Source organism: Bombus terrestris, chromosome 10 (assembly GCF_910591885.1).
Source record: "Bombus terrestris chromosome 10, iyBomTerr1.2, whole genome shotgun sequence".
NCBI classification, from domain to species: Eukaryota; Metazoa; Arthropoda; class Insecta; order Hymenoptera; family Apidae; genus Bombus; species Bombus terrestris.
In genome coordinates, this window is record NC_063278.1 from 14,620,209 (window position 1) to 14,641,129 (window position 20,921).

At 35.3% G+C, this 20,921-nt stretch overlaps 1 protein-coding gene across 2 annotated transcripts in view; it reads right to left on the bottom strand.

Annotated features, from left to right (window-relative positions):
* Nucleotides 1-20,921, bottom strand: part of LOC100651590 (cadherin-87A) — a 513,470-nt gene that overhangs the window by 384,121 nt on the left and 108,428 nt on the right. Inside the window, exon 1 of one of the 2 annotated variants that reach the window (XM_012319875.3) lies at nt 3,020-3,039. The exons of the other annotated variant lie outside the window; for it this stretch is intronic. Coding sequence (XP_012175265.1) covers nt 3,020-3,024 — 5 coding nt within the window. The 5' untranslated portion in view covers nt 3,025-3,039. Of the gene's footprint in view, nt 1-3,019; nt 3,040-20,921 lie in introns of those variants that run through there. 2 annotated transcript variants of the gene reach the window in all.

Consider the following 20,921-nt stretch of genomic DNA (forward strand, 5'->3'; position numbering starts at 1 on the left):
TAACATATATAATCGCTCGAAAAACGGCACGAACTTATGGGATGACCTAATATATTATATTATATACAATATATAATATATATAATATGTTAAATAATATATACAATATCTTATATATATTATAATATTTATAATTGCTTTAGTATATAAATAATGTACATAATATAATATTATATTAATTAAATATCGTATTAATATAATTACGCTATTAGTATAATCGTACTATTAAATTTTTTATTTACGCGTTGTTATTTGATTCCAGGTTTTAGATATAGAAACTTGTTTTGAGAGAGAGTTTTGTGAGAGTTCAGTCACATAAAATTTTTTTAACGAAGTTTAGGCTAGAACGGTATATAACTGACGGTTGTTATAAATACAAATAGCTGTTATAAATTCTCACGATACTTTGGTATTTTGCATGAACGCAACGTTTTGATCGATTAATACTTTCCTTCTTAATTTAGGTTAATTATCATGTTTTATATAAAATTTTAAGATTCTTATAAACGGGTTTGTATATACACACATGATTAATAAAATGATTTTTGAAAAGAGAAAATAAAAGCGAATCTTATTCCTTTTTATGGAACTATCCAAATTAAATGTACAGTAAAGGAAAGTAATAATCGATATCACGAAGATAAGATCGCGACAACGACAACAAACAAATCGTGACATCATCCGCGTTTAAAAATACCGAAACAACGGTTCCATAATTCGAAATTTCCAGCTAACACACGGCTACCTGATGGGTTTTCAAACTCAATTTTTTTTTTTTTTTCAAAAACGTAGCCTTAAATGGAACAATGTTAATCTCTTTTTTCAACTTACTTTTGCACTCGAACCATGATTTTTGGCACGCCCTGTACATACCATGTATCGACCAGCAAGTTGACTCAAATTCGCCGCGTACTCAATGAATATCAGCTCCATTAAACAAGTTCACAACAGAGAATGAACGATTTTAGAAGATCGTTATTAATGACGAAAATATATTTCCAAACAAAATCACGCAGCAGACCGATGAAAAAAAAAGAAGGATGTTGCGCAGCAGACTACAAACGCGTCTCTTCGGCGGTCCAAGCCAACGCTCATTAATCATTTCTCTTCGTATTATACGAAGGTCGGCGTTGTTGATGGCGCGGCAGGACATGCAAGGACGCTGGAATCTCAAAGAAACCAGATAAGGACATCCTTGCTGCCTCGAAGGAAAGGTTAGTCGCGAGCACTTGTTACAAAATTTCTCGGAACAAAGGAGCGGCGCGTCATCGCTCGCAAAGGGCGAAATCGCGTCTCATTTCTTTTGTTTTCAACGTCTCGCGAAACTCAATAATGAAGTCCTATCGGAAGAAGGAGGGCGAAGAAAGGGCTGGGGTTACGAGACGTTCCCGCTTCGTTGACAAATTTTTCCCTTCAACTTACGGGAAAGTTTTCGCGAGTTGTGCGACCTGCCAGCTGGCGTGTATGCGCGAAACAACGATTTCATTTTTCCCATTTTCTTGATAAACTCCAACACCATCCAATGCCTTTATTACGTTGCGATAGAGCAAATATCGAAAAACTGACTCGGTAACCTATCGGCGGTATTTTTGTCGACGTTGCAGCGTGTTGTAATCGTTTCGCTGCTGCGAAGCCAAGCTTGTTTGAACAGAAGATTCCTATTAAATTTTAATACACTTTTTTCTTAATAAACTTTCACATAATAAAAATTTATACGCGGTACTGGCACGTAAATAAATCGTCGCGATGTTCCAGCCGATTTCAATAGTTCGACAAAAAGTGTTTCGATGTTCGTAGAAGATTTTAAAAGCAAAAAGGTAAGAAGAAATTACATTATTTATGGAATTATTCGATGAGGATGTATATTATGGGAATAATGAAATTCGAATGATTGGATTCGGTGCCTCCGAAATTATGATACAAGCTGTCGGATGATAATTCTAAAAGCAAAAATAAGTCGATAATAAAGAATAACATTTTTTCATTTAAGGCTTCGTTTTCGGAAAAAATGAGTTCGAAGATCAGGTGCTCATGTGCTAATTGTAAATTTTGTGGTATCCGACTTCTCTTTCTGCTCGTATTGATGATAATTTAATTAGACGAGCAGAGCTATGTATATACAACAACGCGGTCAAATTAACAAAATGATTTTTTTAAATAATACTCTTGTTGTTATTTATGAAACCATTCGCAGACACTGTGCAAATAAGATACCAGTAATGATAGGAAGGAAATCGTGACATTGTTCGCGTTTATAAATGTCAACACGAATGGAAAGAGATGTCAAAGATCAGTTCAAACTCATCTTCTTTCGAGAACGAAGCTTTAAGTGAAGAAATGTTATTCTTTTTTTCGACTTATTTTTGCATATACAATCGCCACTCGACTGCTATCGCGATTTCGGAGACACACAGTATATCATTATAAAATAGAATTAAATGTCGTTTTATTTTCTTTCTCTAGGTTTGTTCCAGTTATAGTATCATTTTAATGATCTTGAATCAATCAATCGAAAATAATCTCAGTGCACTGAAACTGGAATTTTGCGAGGTTAAATTACGAATGATTTCATCGATATCCCGAAAGAGATGAGTTTTTTCTTTAATTCTAGCTTCTTCGTATTAATAAGAGTAGAGTGGTTTAATGGAAAGTAATAAAATTATAATTCATAGTACTTAATACAGATAACGATAATGTATGAAATTTCGCAAATATATTCTATGGTAATAAATTATTCACATATCCGATATATTTTATTAACTTCACTGGTAACATTTTTCGAAATACAATTTAACGATAGTTATGACAATAGTTCATTACTTTTTTGAATTTCTGATATCAATTGAGATCATAAAAGTTAGTATACAAAAATTACAAAAGTTACAAAAATTACAAATTACAAAAATTACAAAATTACAACAGTTAGAAAAGTCTGTCATTTTTTTATATTCCTCAATACACGACTACCATACAATTTGCATATATTGGAAAACCAAACAAAATCGATACTTTGACTTACCCCATAACCGATCCGATTTTCAATCTCTTAAACACGATGCAAAATATCTCGAGTGCGTATACAGGTCCATTGTTCGATTACTTACCTGAAACAGAAATATTCGACAAAAGATGAGTTTGTTTAATTTACAGGCAAACCAACGTTAAAAAATAAAATAAGGATGCTGAATGATAAAACGAATACACAGCGACAAATTAGAAAAATCCTTTTCGTCGATAATTTTGCTGATGTTCCATGGCGTGGATTTTACGGCTAAGGAAGGTTGTAACGGAATCGCATAAAATAAATTCTGATTCATCGAATCGCGGCCGTTTTACTACGCGCATAAAATACCAATTTGCGATACGTCAAGGAAGAGAGTATAAAGCAAGAAGGAAACGACGGTGGCGTCGCCGTCAACTTATCCCGTGTTTCGTGCGAGCAAGCGATATTATAAATTGCAGATGCGAAAAACACGATACCCTGTGCCTTGTATTCGCGAAACAAGTTCACGGGATTGGAAGTTGCACGTGTGTGACCGTGCGCGCTCGCGACATGAAAGGATGACAGGTAGGAAAATACATGCTTCCTGGCGACTACATAATTGTATATGCACAGTCGAAACACGCGAGACACAACGCCGAACGATTCTTCAGTCGTGCACAAGCAACTGACAACGTTGTCAAAAGCAATGGACATTCGAACGTCAATGTGCGCGTTTCGTGTAACGTTTTCTAAATCGTTTGCCACTTCTCCACTTGAGTTTGCCACATCGCTACTAAATTTCTGATAAGGTAAGGGTACAGCTATTTCGGTCATTTTTCATCAGAAGTGTATTTCAGACAAGCTAAATAATTTACCTAGATTTTGGATTGTTAGATCTGTCGTTTTTTTTTCATCGACGACTGTTGCGGCACGACGATACGAACATAAAGCTATCGAGTCTTTAGAAATAGTTTGAGTAATCGTTTGAGTATTCGAGTTGTTAGAAATAGTTTCTAAGCAAGGAAATCCCAACGACGCGGAATTTTTTCAAATCAATGTGCTTTTTCTTTCCTTTTCTTAAACTCGGCGCGCTTTATTATTTTATTAACTGCGTTAGTTTTTAGCACGTTTGAACATCGCGTGCGGTTACCTAAAGCTTTGTAGCTACTGCGGTTCTACATTTTCAAAACATGTATTCACCGATTGCTCTTCCGCCATCTCCATCTAGAGAAAATGCCGAATCAGAAAATTCGAATGTCCAGTCTCAGTAATTTGTCTAACTTCAACCATTGTCTTCGCCATCTGTCTGTAATAGAGTTTGGACGAGCAAGCGCACATTTCTTCTACAAATTTACGAGCCTGTCCTGGTCTTTTCCGAATCGCCCGTACGCTCCAAGCAGATTTGAATTGCATTAACACGTTGACTGCCTCGCGTGTTTTCAATGGAATCTCCTTCAGGCCACGAGTGTGGTATAGATTATTCCGACCAAATGATTTCTTATGCCACCACAATTAGAAGAGGAATCAAACGGTACAGAAAACTTGACGTTCAACTCCTTCTGGGAATTTCTGTTGTAAACGTTTTGACGGTTTACAAGATTGCAACAAGGGAGGATATAAATATTAGAAGATTTAGAGAGTTATTAGCTGCAACATTATTAGGATTGTCTGAAAATACAAAAAATCCTTGTCTTCGACGGAGTCAGCATAATATCGCCGTTCGGAGAAATGATCCCGGAAGAAGCATTAGACGCACATGCAAACTATGTTATGCAAATAAAAAACATCGAATGGACCGAACAAAGACAAGAGAGAATTTAAAGAAAACAACAATTTATTGTCCCAATTGTCCCGACCAACCTCAGCTATGTATAGAGTGCTTTAAAGTTTAACATTCTAAATAATTTTTTTAATAAACCATTTGCGTATTACTTTTATAACAATTCAATAGTTTTATTATTTCCTTTGGTATATCTTTTCAAATACCTACAACGATCCAAATAAGCGACACCCATATTCGGGTGACAACAAAGTTCCTGATCGGGTCGTATCACTCGTATTCGGTATTTCGTAATTGTGGTGGCATAAGAAACCTTTCCTTCATTATACTCAACAACAGCTAATGATTTTAATATTGCGAACAAACGAAACGGGAGATCATTCTTAAGACCACCACTCGAGCGACTCGTATTATTAAAATATCGAAGGGAGTACCCAGCGGAGAACACTTGGTGGTGCAGGACGGGTGGTCTGACGGAGATTTCATCAAAAACAAGCGTGGCAGTCAACGTCTTAAGGGAGTATTCTAGTGTAGAGCACGTTTTCGTTATAAGAGACGTTCTTCTTCCTTTCCTTTGAAGCATCGTTTAATATCATGTGCAACTACCAAAGGAATTTTTACGCTTGTGTTATCAAATATAATTTATTTGGAGATTTGGGGTGCTACTGTTAAATGTTATGCGTTTGTCAACCATCGATCAGCAAGCATCAACATATTCGATTACAACTAGCCAAAACTTTGAAAAATTGTTAGACTTATTTGTGTCGTATAAATGTATATTGAACTAATTGTTATTAACTTACAAGTGCACTTAGTATTTTTATAAAAATAATGAGTTATTCGCTGGTCGTTAATTCTGAGTTTGAAGCGAGCATCCACAGAAAGTTTCTTTCAACGTAGAAAATTACTTTGCTCACAACGCAGAACATTCTTCGTAGAAGTTTCTTCTTTTCTTTATTTCATTAAACTATCAGCATTGAAAAAAATTCGACCAACCAATCCGAATTCTACTTGTATAACCCACTACATACTTTCATTCCAAGATTGTTTAAATTTATTATCGCAAAAACTACCCAATCTTGGCCACAATTGTATTGTATTTTTTGTAGTTACTTAAAAGATCCAAGTGTTTTGTATCATTATAAATATATTATTATATATTATTATTAATGTTATTATTGAGACATAAACACCGTCAATGTAAAGAAGATTTCTCTGGACCGGAAAAATATTTCAATTCAGTTAATTAATTTCCTCCAACCAATATTTAACTAAGATATTAGAAAATCCAAGTGTTTTCTCTTTGTAATAAATAAAATCTTTGAAAAGTGTTAGGAAAGGCTGAAGAAATGGGATAATACACTTTATGATTGTCGAGCAAGGTATCACGGTTGCAAAGATTAATTTAATCCCGCGGGATCGCTCAACCATTATTGGGACAAAAGTTGCTGGCTCTTGAAATAAAAAGCAAGTCGTCCGATCCATTTTTCTCGTTCCACTCGAGCGACCAATATTTTAAGCACCATCAAAATTTCGTTTCAGAAACAACAAATCAGGAAACTTTCTACGGTCAGCCGGCGTTCATTTATCCCACAAGTTCAAATCAAATTTATTCCACGGGCTCTTCGGCTACACGTTGTTAGTATTTGTGCGACGAATATAGAAAAAACCGCACTTATACGTCCTTAATTAATCGAATGCTTCGGGACTGTGGCGTATCAAGTAGAATTAACTAGATTTCATAAATTGGTTTTCGAAGGGGATTAAAGTTATCGAAGCATAAAGCGAAGTGAATTTTCCTTCGATGTTTCCACTCCGATATATCTTTTTCCCATCGAAGAATCACATTATGTAAAATAACTTACACGCGGTTGAAAGGACTTGAAAAAAAATGCGATAGAATAATAAAATGTACATGGATAAAATAAATATCGATCGTTTTAAAATTATTTCACGACGATACACTGTTGAGATTATCTGATAGAGGAACACGTGGATGAATTTGTAATAGAAAAATATATTGAAGTAAGTATAAGTACAGGTATAGTGTATGCTGATCCAGATCCTCACACTCTCAGTGTTACATTACAATAGAATATGATAGGGAGCACGTTGATACATTTTTAGCAAAGGACATTATCAAAAAATCAAGCTTGGTGTGTAGCTCTAGCTGAAGATTACGAGAAACAGCAATAAACATCTGCTTATAGCTCGTTTATTTCTAGATCTTGTAGCCCAAAAACAACATTCGTATTCAAGCGCACAATAATATGGACTTCTCCTTTTTTCTAATTTCTAATTTCTTTTTTTTTGCTTCACTGAATTCTATTTTCTTCATAATGGCGGTGTCCGCGTTACGGGTATACAAAAGAAAAAGATGTATGGTTTTCCTTGAAGTAATTGCTTCAACACACACCAATCAAGATTTAATATTATTCATTGCATTATTTCGTGCGTTATAGTAGTCGAGTATTGTGGTATAATAACGATGCATCTCGTGCAGCGGAATTTAGCAAAGGTACATATATATAAATTTGTAAGGAATGGAAGATTTAAAAGAGCGAAGTTCCTCTTAAATCCAACTTGAGTTTTCCTTAACAGAATTCTTGGCAGTAACCCCAAGTTCCCTAAAATATTGAAAGCGAAACTACTTCTATCGCACGATATTTCAAGTCCCGACGCTGAAACTATCTTTCATATACTTTTACATAAGCTCTCAGTTCTGAGCAATCCTCGATAGCTTGCAACTCATTTACTGATGCACTTAAAAACTTAAAAGCGTATAGACTCAACCTGCCCAATTTCACTAACAAAGAGGTCCTTAAACTTCTTTTCTATCTATTGGGTTGGCAACTAAGTGATTGCGGATTTTATCATTACCACCTAATGACACAATCCGCAATCACTTAGTTGCCAACCCAATACAACCTACGCACGCAACGTAGCTTTATGCATTTACTTGTCGTTACGAGTCGTATGCTTATTGTTAAGTTATGGTTATTGTAAGTTTATGAACGTTTCTTATATCCTATCTGTACCAGTACCCGTAAAATTGACGGGCTAGCTGATTTCATAAACAATCCGTTTTTCAAAGACAGTGTGCAAAAGTTTCACTTATTGTAGACATTTCCCATTATTGTCTCCGCTTATTGCAAGAATTTACAATAGGGTAATTGAATTTGGGCACAGTATTTTCTTATTTTGACCAATTTCCATTTTCTAGCAATCATGAGTAAATCCAGGAGATATAATAAGATATTGAACAAAATTGTCAATATCAATGAAGATTATTCTCAGGATACCTCCGAACAAGATCAGTATGATAGATATAGATAGATAGAGATAGGTATACTACATACAGATTGCACAAATTAGAAGGCTAGGAAAAAATAATTGTGTGTATAAATTCTTTGGATGAAATGATTAATTTACGATGCAAAATGGTTAAAATTAATGCTATGGTTTTTGGGGTATTTCATTTCGAAGTTTGAAATCCGTCAAATTGACGGGTCCTGTAATCCTAGTGTTAAAAAGATAGCGGAACGTGTCGAAACTGCAGAAAGTGACGAAGCTATAAACGAGAAGACGCGCTAATCAACGATGGTTTATCAGTTTTCATTCTGGAAATATCTCGCTGGATGATAAACAACGATTAAATAGCCGAACGTTTATAAATGAGAATTAAATCAAATGGGCTAGCGATGAATTCGTAGACTCTACGGAGCAACAATTGTCCGCGAGAGATATTAATCGGTTGAGCTTCTGATTTCTATATTATTAGACCTGTTACGAAAAAATAAAATTTTTACCTGTCTATTAAAAATAGAAGATAGGCTTAACAAGCACGAGAAGTATAATTAGAAGAATAACTGTGATGTATAAAATCAACAGAATAAGTAATATCATAGCAATCGATATTTCTAAAATGTTCAAGAATAGACACAGTAGCCGGCTGGCGAAACGGTTTTACGTTTAAGTATAGAAACTTTTTAAGAACGTGTTGTGCGAAACATTTTGAAATTTCGTTAGCGTCATAACGGAAGACAATTATTGCGATGACATTGGAAAAATTTGAAACCAGAATGGTTCTAAAAATGCATACAAATATTACGAAAACTTTATTGCAAATATACACTCAATAAAAAATTAGTATGTAACATAAACAGTGATCTCAAACACATAATTAGCGATAGAGATGGTTTCAGAAAATACTATACGTAGCCGGCAAAACTTTTACAGCCACTTAATAGTCTAGCAAAGATTGGCAGTGAAAAACAGAGGTTTCTTGCCACGACTGGAAGCCGATTTGCGGATGCTGAAGGAAGCCGCGGGTCTGCATGTTAATCATCCGGAAAACAAATCCGAAGATCGAAGTTGGCCGTCGAGGTGAAACGAAAGAAACGATAGACAAGAAAATCGAAGGCCGACAGCGAGACGATTTTCAGAAGCGGATAATTTGAGGCGCAGAGCGCGTCAGGTGCATATGCGCCGGTAAAGACGTTACGACTTCCGACGGCGCGTATCTACTACAGCGAGCTAGAAGAGAACGTTTTCAACGGAACGTATGGACTCCGTGTTTCTTCTTTCTCTTTCTGATCAAGGCAACGTTCAGCCGACGAGTGTAGCTTTCGCACAGGCTGCAGCTCGCGGAGAGACGCGAAAATCGATGCCGGCAGCTTGCGAAAGGAAGGAAAGAGAGAGAGAGAGAGAAACGAAGAGAAGAGACGAACTGCTCCTCCACGTCGTCTCTCTTCCGTATGGTATCACGACCCCTACCCATCTACCTGTCCGCTGCAACAGAGGCTAAAGCACGCCAGCACAGTCCACCGAAAATCTCAAAGCGGTAACTTCGTTTGAGGTCTCGCCTCGACAAGGTCGCTGAATAGTCCGTGTCATAAGCCTATTATAGTGTTTTAATTGCATCCATTAGCGGTCCCTGCCTTCTGCTATATATTCTTCAACCCTGCACTTCCTCTTTCTTCCTCGTCAGCTTGCTTCTCCTTTCTCGCTCCAGGCAACAGACACAGAAGATACGTCGACCCGATGATCGGCTTTAAAGGCACTATTAACTTTAACATTTTCTGTCGCCAGCGACAACTTTGGGAATTTCGATTCGACGTTAACCGTGGTCGATTTTAATTCTATCTTATCCTTTCTTTTATTTTTGAAGCTGCGTCAATCCGCACGGTAGACTGCGGGCAACAATATTTTGACTTTGGAAAACTTCTTGTACGAAAATGTTACTTATCTGACGTTATCGGGTCACAAGATTCTCGCTGTATGTCAAGTAATGATCACGTTATTGAAAAAGAAATGAGAAACAGAACAGGTGTTACGACCGTCCCTGACACCGAATCGACTGTAACACTGCGTGAGCTGGATAGACAAACGTTTTAAACAATTTTACAGAGTCAAATATTTATCGGTTTAAGTAACTTAAAATGACATTAAGTCAAAGCAAAAGGAAAGGTTGTAAGCAATTATTGGGAATCGCAATTGTGACAACATTAAGAAACATTTTGATCGGTACATTTTTCACGTGCCTAATCCTTATACTTAGCACATCGCAAGCATTTTTCGTTTGGTTTTCTCGTGTTATGGAATCCCTGCACACCTGACAATAGCATTCTTCTTTACCTTCTTCGTCGCTAGATTCATTATTCCCTTTTGTATATGTGTTACGACCGATTCTGACTATGCTTCGAATTTAAATTATAAATTTTGACTAGCGAGACGCTTGAAACTGCCAAGTAGCGATCGCCATTGCTTGAAAAGATGCCAGATTGAAGGTCAAAAAATAGAAAAGGCAACTACTTGCAGAGCAAATATTTGTATTACAATTTGAAGACAGTAAGAAAAAGTTACTTTAGTGTATGGAAAAGTTATTGTCTTCTCTATATACATGTTTATTGCGTATCTATATTGTCTAACATGGACGGATATATTCCAAATTCGCGATGAATTCATTTTTCACCGTATATTCAACATTTGTGTTGACATCTATTACGCGTTGTGAGATATTTCACCACCGTATGTGTCACATTAGTTGACTTCACAAAAGGCGATGTACATATACATATGTGCAATAAATTAACATTAGAACTACCGATAATTAACACGAAGCTATTTCTACCAAAACCAATCAAAATGACTGGTCTTTAAAAAATACGTAATAATAAAATATTTTTATATTTACTGATTTATTACTTTCTTACAGAAGGAATTCAATGTTATGTAGTACATTTTTGGTATTATTAATCCCTAAACGAGAGTTGACACATTTATAAAGTTGTTGAACCAGTCATTTTGGCTTATGTGATATTTCTAGTGTTAGCATCTGCAATTTTCTTGATATCGTCATATTAAATGACACGCAGTAAAAATTTTAAGTTGTACAAAACGAGAAAACTGGTTAATTGGGGTTCGATAAACAGATTACAGGACCCTTTTATAATTTGACAAGTACCAGTCATTTTGGCTGGTATTGGTATAAGTAGCCTCAATACGAAATTATTTTGAGTTTGAATACATAAAAAGCAAAATAAAATTCACTATATTATTATTTTAGTTATCATTGAGGAAGTCATTACAGCATTATAGAAAAAAAAATATATAACGCGAAGGAGGAATTTTAAAATAAAATTGTAAAATCAGTCAATTTAATAGGTGTGGTAGTTTTAGTGTTAAATAAAAATTTGCCACGATACTTACGTAAAAAAAAAAGTTAGATTTTACGTCACATATACATAAATTATAAATTAATGCGTTGACAGAGTTTAAAATGTTTGTAACGTTTATAACATCGTTATATGTGGCACTTGTTAATATTTATCAGATCCATTAATTTTTCCTTATCAAGTTTCTAAAACGACAATTACATGTAGCACTATTAATATAGCGTAGCACTGCTAATAACTTTAGCAATATACTAAACTATAGTGAAAACCATATAGTTTACATTCATAAATTGCCCTTAATCTATAACTTTCGGATTGTAGAACCAGGTCGCGATACCGATAGCGCAATATATAGACTGATTATCGATATATGGGCCAATTTGACCGTGCCTAACTCTTAATAGAGATCTAAAACAAACATGATATCGAATCCATAATTGCCACATATTAAACGCAAACAATCGTTGACCAAACGAATATATTACGTATTATGTATTATACTATGCTTGACAAAGAGGAATTGTGATAAGTAACTGTGATATCACTAGATATAATTCGTTAATTAATTTATATTTATTTATTTATTTATTTAATCGATAAGAGTATTTAATAGAATATATTACCTTCATTATTCGTAACAGAAATATATTATACTGATAAATAAATATATCAGTTTCATAACTGTAACGAAAATAAATTGTCAAAGTATACTTATATATAAAGTTTAGTAAACGAATTTTTCAAGAAAATAAACAGTACAAAATACATATCATATACATATTGGTTCGTTAATTTATTTCAGCAGAAATATTATATGTCCATATATATTGTTAAATCAATATATCAATGTTAAAACTGTAAGGAGAATAAATTTCTAAAATGTATGTGCAGTTCGATAAATTAACCGTTGGAATAAATTTTATTTCAATAAAAAAACAATCGTTCCACATAGATTTTAAAATTAATCCTGTCGATATAAAACATGTGTCTTGTTTTCACTTTTGACGGATATTTTTGACACGTGTTTTTCTTCCATCTCTAAGCATAAAAATGATTAATTTTCGACAGTCAGTCGAAAAACTATAGTAAATGCTGTAAATCGATTACGAAGACAAATAATCTGTCGACTATAACAAATCCTATCTGAACATTCTTCGAGCATATGAAGCGGCACTCGTGGATAAAAGTTCGTGCCAATGGCTGCATATCACCGTCGTTGGAAACGTAAGTTAAAAAAATGTCACGTACAGGGTAAACGATGGTGTTGCGTTTCACGGAACATGACCAATCGGCGGGAAAAGTGAAAAGGCGCTCACGCGTGAGTACTACTTACACACTTTTCCTACGAGATAACATCGCCAAGTTTGCGAGATGTATAGATTGCAAATAAGCCATTGTTCGCGGAGTTACGAAGACACGTTATTCTCAAACAAAAGCCTTTGATAAACAAATTGAAGACCTTGGCGCAGAAACCGGATAAGCGCAGATTTTGAAAGTTGTGAGAAACTGAATAAAATTGAATTAAATACGACTTGTTTAAGCAGTCGCGCTCGTATCTTGCTTTTAGAAAGGCATAGTACAACAGATGACATCAGAAATGATGTTTCTTACATTCTTGAAAAATGTACCTAGGAAATTTGTTCCGATACTTGAACTTGCCTGGTTCTTGTACCAAAATGTTGGGTCTTTGAAATGGAATATTTTGTTTCGTCGCGTCTTTGCTTCACTTTCCTTCGTCTTCTAGTTTCGTCGATAGACTACTGACATCCGGCTGATCCTCTCTCGTTGCCACATATTTCCTTTCCTACTGAGGTACTTTGAATCGATAAGACGAAAGACACGCAATTAACAGAATACACAAAATGTTTACTAAGCGTTCGAAACACATTGGCTGACAGATAAACGTTACATTAATGCTATATTTTAAAACAAAAGTCACATCTTCCCAAACATTGCGTAGCTATAAAAACTTGGACTTGTCTAATTTTTCTACCAATCAATCGGCAATGTCTAAAACTTCAACAAGTACAATTTTTCTAAAAGTTGGATTTTCCTGGCTTTTACATCAACATCTTCAGCTATAAAAACGGAACTTGAACTAAAAAATGATTGATCGAATGTAAAATTTTGTGCAATTTAATACCGAAGATCTTAGGAATAGCTAATAAGCTGCACATAATTGTTTCAATGTTATTAACCTGCTCGGGTTCTCATTTTCCAATAGAGACAGTGAATCACATTGTTCGTAGCTCTCTTTTAATTTGATCGTTTCAAAGAATCTATATTTTTTTTCAGAGAACTTGTGCATTACAAGCCTGTGTGTTTTATTATTATGTAACATTAATTTTCTCATATTATGAGCAATATGCTTTGTATCACAGTGGCACTGAAAATAATTTTTCAATCATAGTTGCATTCCACTCAGCTAGCAAATAATTTCATAAAATCTTCGGATAATTTACTTTGTTCGTAATTTCATCTATAAAAAATAAACCCCAGACGCCATGAGAAGTCACGCAGCTCCATACCATAACGCAAGTACCTCCGTACGTTACTTTAAACGGTTTCTTCCGGACTCTACTCAGTCACTAAAACCTTCTCCTCTTAAAATTGTTCGACAGCTTTTTGCACTCACAATTTTATTACAGCATTTTACGAATATGTATTGTACACTTTTCGTCCGTATGGTGCCGCATTCTGTTTCATTTCTTAACAACTGCTCCTTCTTGCCAAGCGACAACGCTATCGAAAAATGTAAATAAACAAAACTACGTATTTCGTTATCGAGATACAAAAGATGTATTAAAATAATGCAGTGCTGTGAATAAATTATAAATTCAAACACATTTCCTGCATTTTTTCTTGGATATTTCCAAGAAAACGCTGATCGTGTCTGGATACGATAAGCGAAATTGTTTTTGTAAAGTGTAGATTGAACGCTATGAGATATCAGAAGATATTACATGGCAAACTATTGCTTTTGGTAATCGAAATAGAAGAAAAGAAGACAGCTTTTCAGAAAGACAATGCTCTTATTCACACAGCTGCCATTTCCAAAACGTGGTTTCAGGATTGCGGAATAGAATTATTACCAAACCAAAATCGAGTCCTGCTTTGAACCTTTCTAGCGAGAAAAATTTACAATCAGGAAAAGACACCTATAGAGAATATAGCTGAACTTTGGGAAAAGAATAAAATAAAAGAATATAAGGAAACTTTAAATAAGTTAGGGAATAGTGTACCTAACAGATTAATAAAAGTAATCGGAGATGAAGAAAAATCCACTAAATATCGAATGAAAACGTAACAAAATTAATATTGAGTTTAGATTTGTCCATAGCCAGGAACACAACTGTAAAATAAAATAAAATTTTTTCCAGACGTCGAAAGAAGACAATATCTTGTATCATATTATAATATGATATTATATAAAAGAATTTTTCAATTTTTGTTTTAATATCATGAAACATCTAAAAATAGGGTTGAGCTTATAATTATTCAAGGCACTGCATATATTTTATAAAAGTTTATTACACAAACGAGCAACATAAGAAATGTTTTTACGACTTAAAAACAAATAGATATTTCAATTTCTTCAAACTTCATAAAATTGCACATTCTATCGATAAAGAAAACGTTAAACAAAACCTTAAAATTCCCTGTCGTAGACACGGCATTGAAAAATAGAATTCTATAACGTAAATTGCTTGGAAAAAATTTGTAAATGAAATGTTACAACATTCGCAGCGTGCAAACTTGAAAGAAACCACTTCCGCCAGATAAATATTTCATTGTGCAATATAAAAAGAATTTCTGTTTCATTTGAAAAACACATTTGGCGAGGCTTTCTAAATTGCTACATAAATTGCTCGGCAGCAAGTGCAACTCGTCTCCTTGCTGCGTGCGTAGTCAATGCATTCCAATATATTAAACAACTGTTTGAGTAAAAGTAAATATAAAAAGAATAATAAAATAACAATAAAAAGTAAGTATAAAAGTGACTGAAAAAGGTGTCGATATCTAACATTATTTTCGGACGTTGTGCCAACTGGTAAAAACGATATATAATGGGGCGATTCGTTATTGCATCTATTCGCAATTATTTCCTGTAGAAAATCGGATGGACTACAGCCAGTTTCCATTATATTACCGACATCATTACAGTCCAGAAACTCATACAATATGCGTATCGTTATACGTTGAAACTTAGACTCTACTGTTACAATATGTTACAATATGTTTCGTACAATGCATCGATATTAACTTGTTACGTTAATATGCATTATCTTTAAATATTACGACGGACACTTGCATTTCCTTGCTCCGGGAAAGAATTTAAAGTAGTATTTCCTTGATACGTCGAGTCAAAAGCTTTAGGTGAATTGCCACTTGCAATGTGGATAAAAGACTATCTAACGTAGCGTAAGGTTCCAAATTTGGTCGAAAGCATTCTAGCATTTATCCGAAACTGAATCAATTTGATAGAATTCGTATAATTGCAATGAGCGCTTGGTAACGAAGATCTATAATCGATGTTTTATAAAAATTCATACAAATGGAATAACAAATATATATAGGCTAAAGGATGAACTTTTCAGTTGATAAAAGACGTGTTCCCAATTCCGTTCCCTTAATTTTAGTAAGAGAATGTTTATATTATTCGCTTTTTATACGATCCAAATATGTTTCATCATAAAACTATATACATAAAACCAATCTTTTAATACAAATTTTTTAGTTAGCGATAAACACAGCGTACATGTGCACAACTCATAGCACCATCTGAAACACACGATGCGCCTAACCCACTGTTCTACCTTCGGATCGTTTGAAAATTGATCATCAGCTATGAAACAGGCCACATTTTGATCTCCTTCACTTTCACTCGATGACTCTATTCCGAGTTCTTTTGTGAAAAACATATTTGTAACTTTTTCCCCGGGTGTCTACGTAGGGGAATGGAATTAGTTAGGCACAAAAGCATTGTTTAATATAATTGTCATTTTTAATGGATAAGTAACGACACGAGATGGCCATTTCGAAGTATGAAAATGGAAGCAATACACCACGTGTCACAAAAAATAGAGGTACGTACTGCAACGCACTACTCGAGAAGAAACAAAGCTTTGCAACAGACTGTGGAAACAACGAATTTCTTTGTTTCTGCCGTCACTTAACTAGTGGCATTCCAATTGCCGTTTACAGACTGCATCACTTGACAACAAAAGATTGGTCATGGGACGACATTTGGACCACTTGTCCTAATTCCTACATCGTATCACGTTATAGAGTGTTTTTAGCGTAAATTTGTAATCGTGAAAATCCTTCTCTGCTGGATTAGCATGAAATTGTAGTAAAAAGAACGTAACTCGTTACTGGGCAGTGAAAAAATAATAGCAACTAGTGATTTACGAATCTTTTTGTCTTATGTATATAGTCTGTCACGCGAGAGCACAATGAATGCGCGGTGTCTTCGTGAAAATTTATTTCTCACTTAAAATGCATGTAAAAGCTTCTGAAGTATATACAAACCACTTATTTCCGCAAAAATGTATCAACAGATTTAGCGTACGTATAAACTTGTTAGGAAAAGATTTTTCACTTTGAACAAACGATGAATTATATAAGAGGAACTTACGAAAAACAGATGATGATACAAAACATCCATCGGACTAGATATCGTATAATATTTCACGGAAAGTACTTTTAAATTGAATGAATCAAACGCGCGTTTGCAGCAAATGTTACTGCTTCCCCTTTAGAGCTACGTCGTGGAAGGTAAACGTTCGAATTTTCTGGATTTGATGGCCGTAACGAGGCTACAAACTTGACCGATTTTCTCCTAAAGTTTTCTCCCTCAGAGGTATAATTAGCTAACACCCTGGCAAAGGTCAGCTAAAGCACCGCCTATCAAGTCACAACTTGGATGTAAGTCGATATCGTCCCTCCCATGCAATTTCAAACACCTTAATATCAATTAATTCCTACCTCCTGTTAGTTAACCCCATTATTCCTCATAAGAAGTTTCGAAAACGTTTAGAAAAGAAATTATAGCGTAGCTGTAATCGCTTTACTTCTCTACACTTCATTTTCTACTAATTTCTCCGTCTATTTTCGATAAACTAATACAATTCTGTGCATAAACTTGTAATAGAAAAATATATTGAAATAAATAAAGGTATAAGTATCAGTTTATGCTGATTCAGATCCTTACTCTCTTAGTGTTACTAGACAATGGAATGATAGGGAGCACGTTCATATATTTATATCAAAATGGCATTACTAAAAAAGTTAAGCTTATAGCTTTGGCTAGAGGCTACAAGAAACATAAATAGAAGTGTATTTAGAGCTTCTTTGTTTCTAGACCTTGAAATCCAAAACATAATTTATATTCAAAAGCACAATGATATGGACCTCTCCTTAATTAGAATATTTTTTGGTTCCACTAAATTCCATTTTCTGCGTAACAGCGGTCCCCAGGTCACGGATGTAGAGCTTTTTCTTCAAGTAATTACTTCAACAAACATCAATGAAGTGCGTACGTTTGAAGCTCTCTATTGATCACTTTGTAATTTCTAGCCAGATGCAAAAGCGTTGAATATTTGTCGAAGACTTTTTAAATTGGACAAAATTATCGTCAAATTCTGAAGAGTTAAACGAAACAAGATATTTTAAATGGCGATTAAACTTCTGTTTCAAGGAATTTAGCTTTCAGTAATTTGTAATTATAGTTCTACATTAATATAGGATACACTGACCCATGAACTTCATAAGCATTTAATAATGATCAATCTCGATGTGCGCTATAGAAATCAATTTGTCTCGTGATACGAATAAGCTTTTTGGTAATATAACTTCGTACTGGTAGGTTCCATCATATTCAAAATTACCTACTCCAAACTTTCTAACCTTCCTAAGTGCATATATTGAGGTTAGGAAATAACTTATAATTAGACTCGTGTCGTTATCGCTTATCTTTTCTATATTCTGCATGAAGCAAGCCGCGCTGTGTTTACACTCCTTTAAATCGTGATTAATACTTCGAAAAGCTTTGCTTAGGTTTGCCAGTAATTCCATTTAATACCCTATACCGGTAGTATATCGGTATATTAATATCAGTATGTTGATATTAATAACATATTGATATTATTTATTCGGTATATCAGTATCAGTACATTAATATTAACAATATAACAATATATAATATATTCATATTATTAGTACTCAACTTCTTTACCAAAAAGGGCGTCTCAAATGATTCGCTTATAACAAAGGGAATCTTAGTCTGATTGAGGTTAGGTTGGGGTTTAGTTAAGTATATACATTGAGGTTAGGAAATAACTTATAATTAGACTCTCGTCAGTATCGCTTATCTTTTCTATATTCTGCATGAAGCATGCCGCATTGCGTTTACGCTACTTTAAATCGTGATTAATACTTCGAAAAGCTGTGCTTAGATTTGCCAGTAATTCCATTTAACCATTTGAGTTCCAAGCAACGCGATCGCGCTGTTTACATTTTATGTCGACAAGTCCCAGTACATTTGAACTCTACGGACGATTGACGGTATTTTGTATTTCATAGTTATCTCCTCAATAATTTTTATTGAACAAAACGTGAAATATTTATAAACTAATAGTACATATATATAATAATGTAAATGTGTTTCATAAAATAACAAATATGACGAGCATTATTGCGCTGCTTGTTTCTCTTCGCAATTGATTAAAACAAGCGCTTTCGCACTGTTCAGGATTTTTCGACTCTGTTTTTTCAAAAAATCAAACGGTTAAAACCCAATAGTATATCGGTATATTAATATCAGTATGTTGACATTAATAACATATTAATATTATTTATTCGGTATATCAGTATCAGTGCATTAATACTAATAATATAACAATATATAATATCTTCTTATTATTAATACTCTATATCGACATTGGCAATTTCTTTACCAAAAAGGGCGTCTCAAATGATTCGCTTATGACAAAGGGAACCTTTATCGGCGTGGAAGTTGTAAGCAAATGGTACAATACGTATTTATCATAATCGAATTCATTGATATAAAAGTCTACTTACAAACTTAAGCACGTTTCGTGCAACCATCTTTCAAAGCCACTTACCAAGGTAAATCTGGCGCCGTAGCGGGCACTTTAAAATGCATTGCGAAAACTTGGGCGTCTGCGAGCCCTTTGTTACCAATCCCTGCTCTATATAACAGTAACAAAACGATAACGTCTCTCGATAAATCTAACGTATTAACAACGATACTAAAAATCATCAAAAATGAGACAATTTCCTGCTAATATAGAAGCTGGAAAGAGGCGGAAAGAAATGAAATTTTAGAATTGCCTGACAACGGTGGCAAAATCACTGACCGCAGTAGCTGTCTATAGGAATAAGCAAACCAAAACTCTATCCGTTGCGTGTACCGTTCATTCGAGTGCGTTTCGCGCGAAGGGATGGCTGTTCATCGATCACGCGCAGCTGCCGCCATAGCGCGAAAAATAGAGCCCGAGACACATGCCTCTTCTATCGTTTTGCCGGCGCCAGAGCGTTGTCGGGGCAAATATATTTTCAGTATCAGTCTCCAGGGTTGCGTGTCACAGGAGGTGCGCCAGCCTGGAAACTCCACGCAATGCAAATTCGGCCACGGCAATCGAATTCTCAGGAATTTTGCCGGACGACCGTGCGTGGAATTAAATTTCGACCCTGGTCCGCGACACGGTATCGATACATGTCCTTTCTCTCTCTCTCTCTCTCCCTCTCTCACTCACTCTCTCTCTCTCTCTCTCTCTCTCTCTCCCTCTCTCTCTCTCTCTCTCTCTCTCTCTCTCTCTCTCTCTCTCTCTCTCTCGCCACACTTCTCGCAGTGAGCGTGTCGACATTCCCGTATTATTCTGAGTGTCGCGCAGAGCAAAGAGCGCTTATCCTTTTTCTTCTTCTTCTTCTCCCGACCAGAGAAGGTATATATTTTACGGGATCAGGAAGGGTGGACACGTCGACCTAAAAGAGCCCAGCTACTTTCCATAGCAGGCGGCAACAAGATCGGGTTTCGAGCCGGAGCAAGACAGAGCGGCCGGAAGAAAGGGCGGAAGAAAGAAGAGACAGTCTGGCCGCGGAAGAAGGAAATATGGAGGAGAGGCAGACAGAAATGGAGTTAAAAAGGTAGAAAGAAAACTCAGTCGGGCGGAAAGCAGAGGTAAGAAACGCGGAAAAAAGGGCTGGGAGAGGGTGGAAAGTAAACGCGGAGGATGTGGGGTCGGAGATGGGAGAAACCGGAAGATACACCGTGTGTAAAAAAAAATAGGGGGAGAACGAGGGAGATATGGATGAAGAAGATAGAAAGAGGGTGAGTGATGAAGCCACCTTGGGCTTCGGGGTATCGCAAAGAGCAAATTTCTACTGCCATTCCTGTCACTTCCGGACACGGAAACTCTGTCCGGAGTTCTCTCTTTAAGCGGGCAGCAGATGTTCT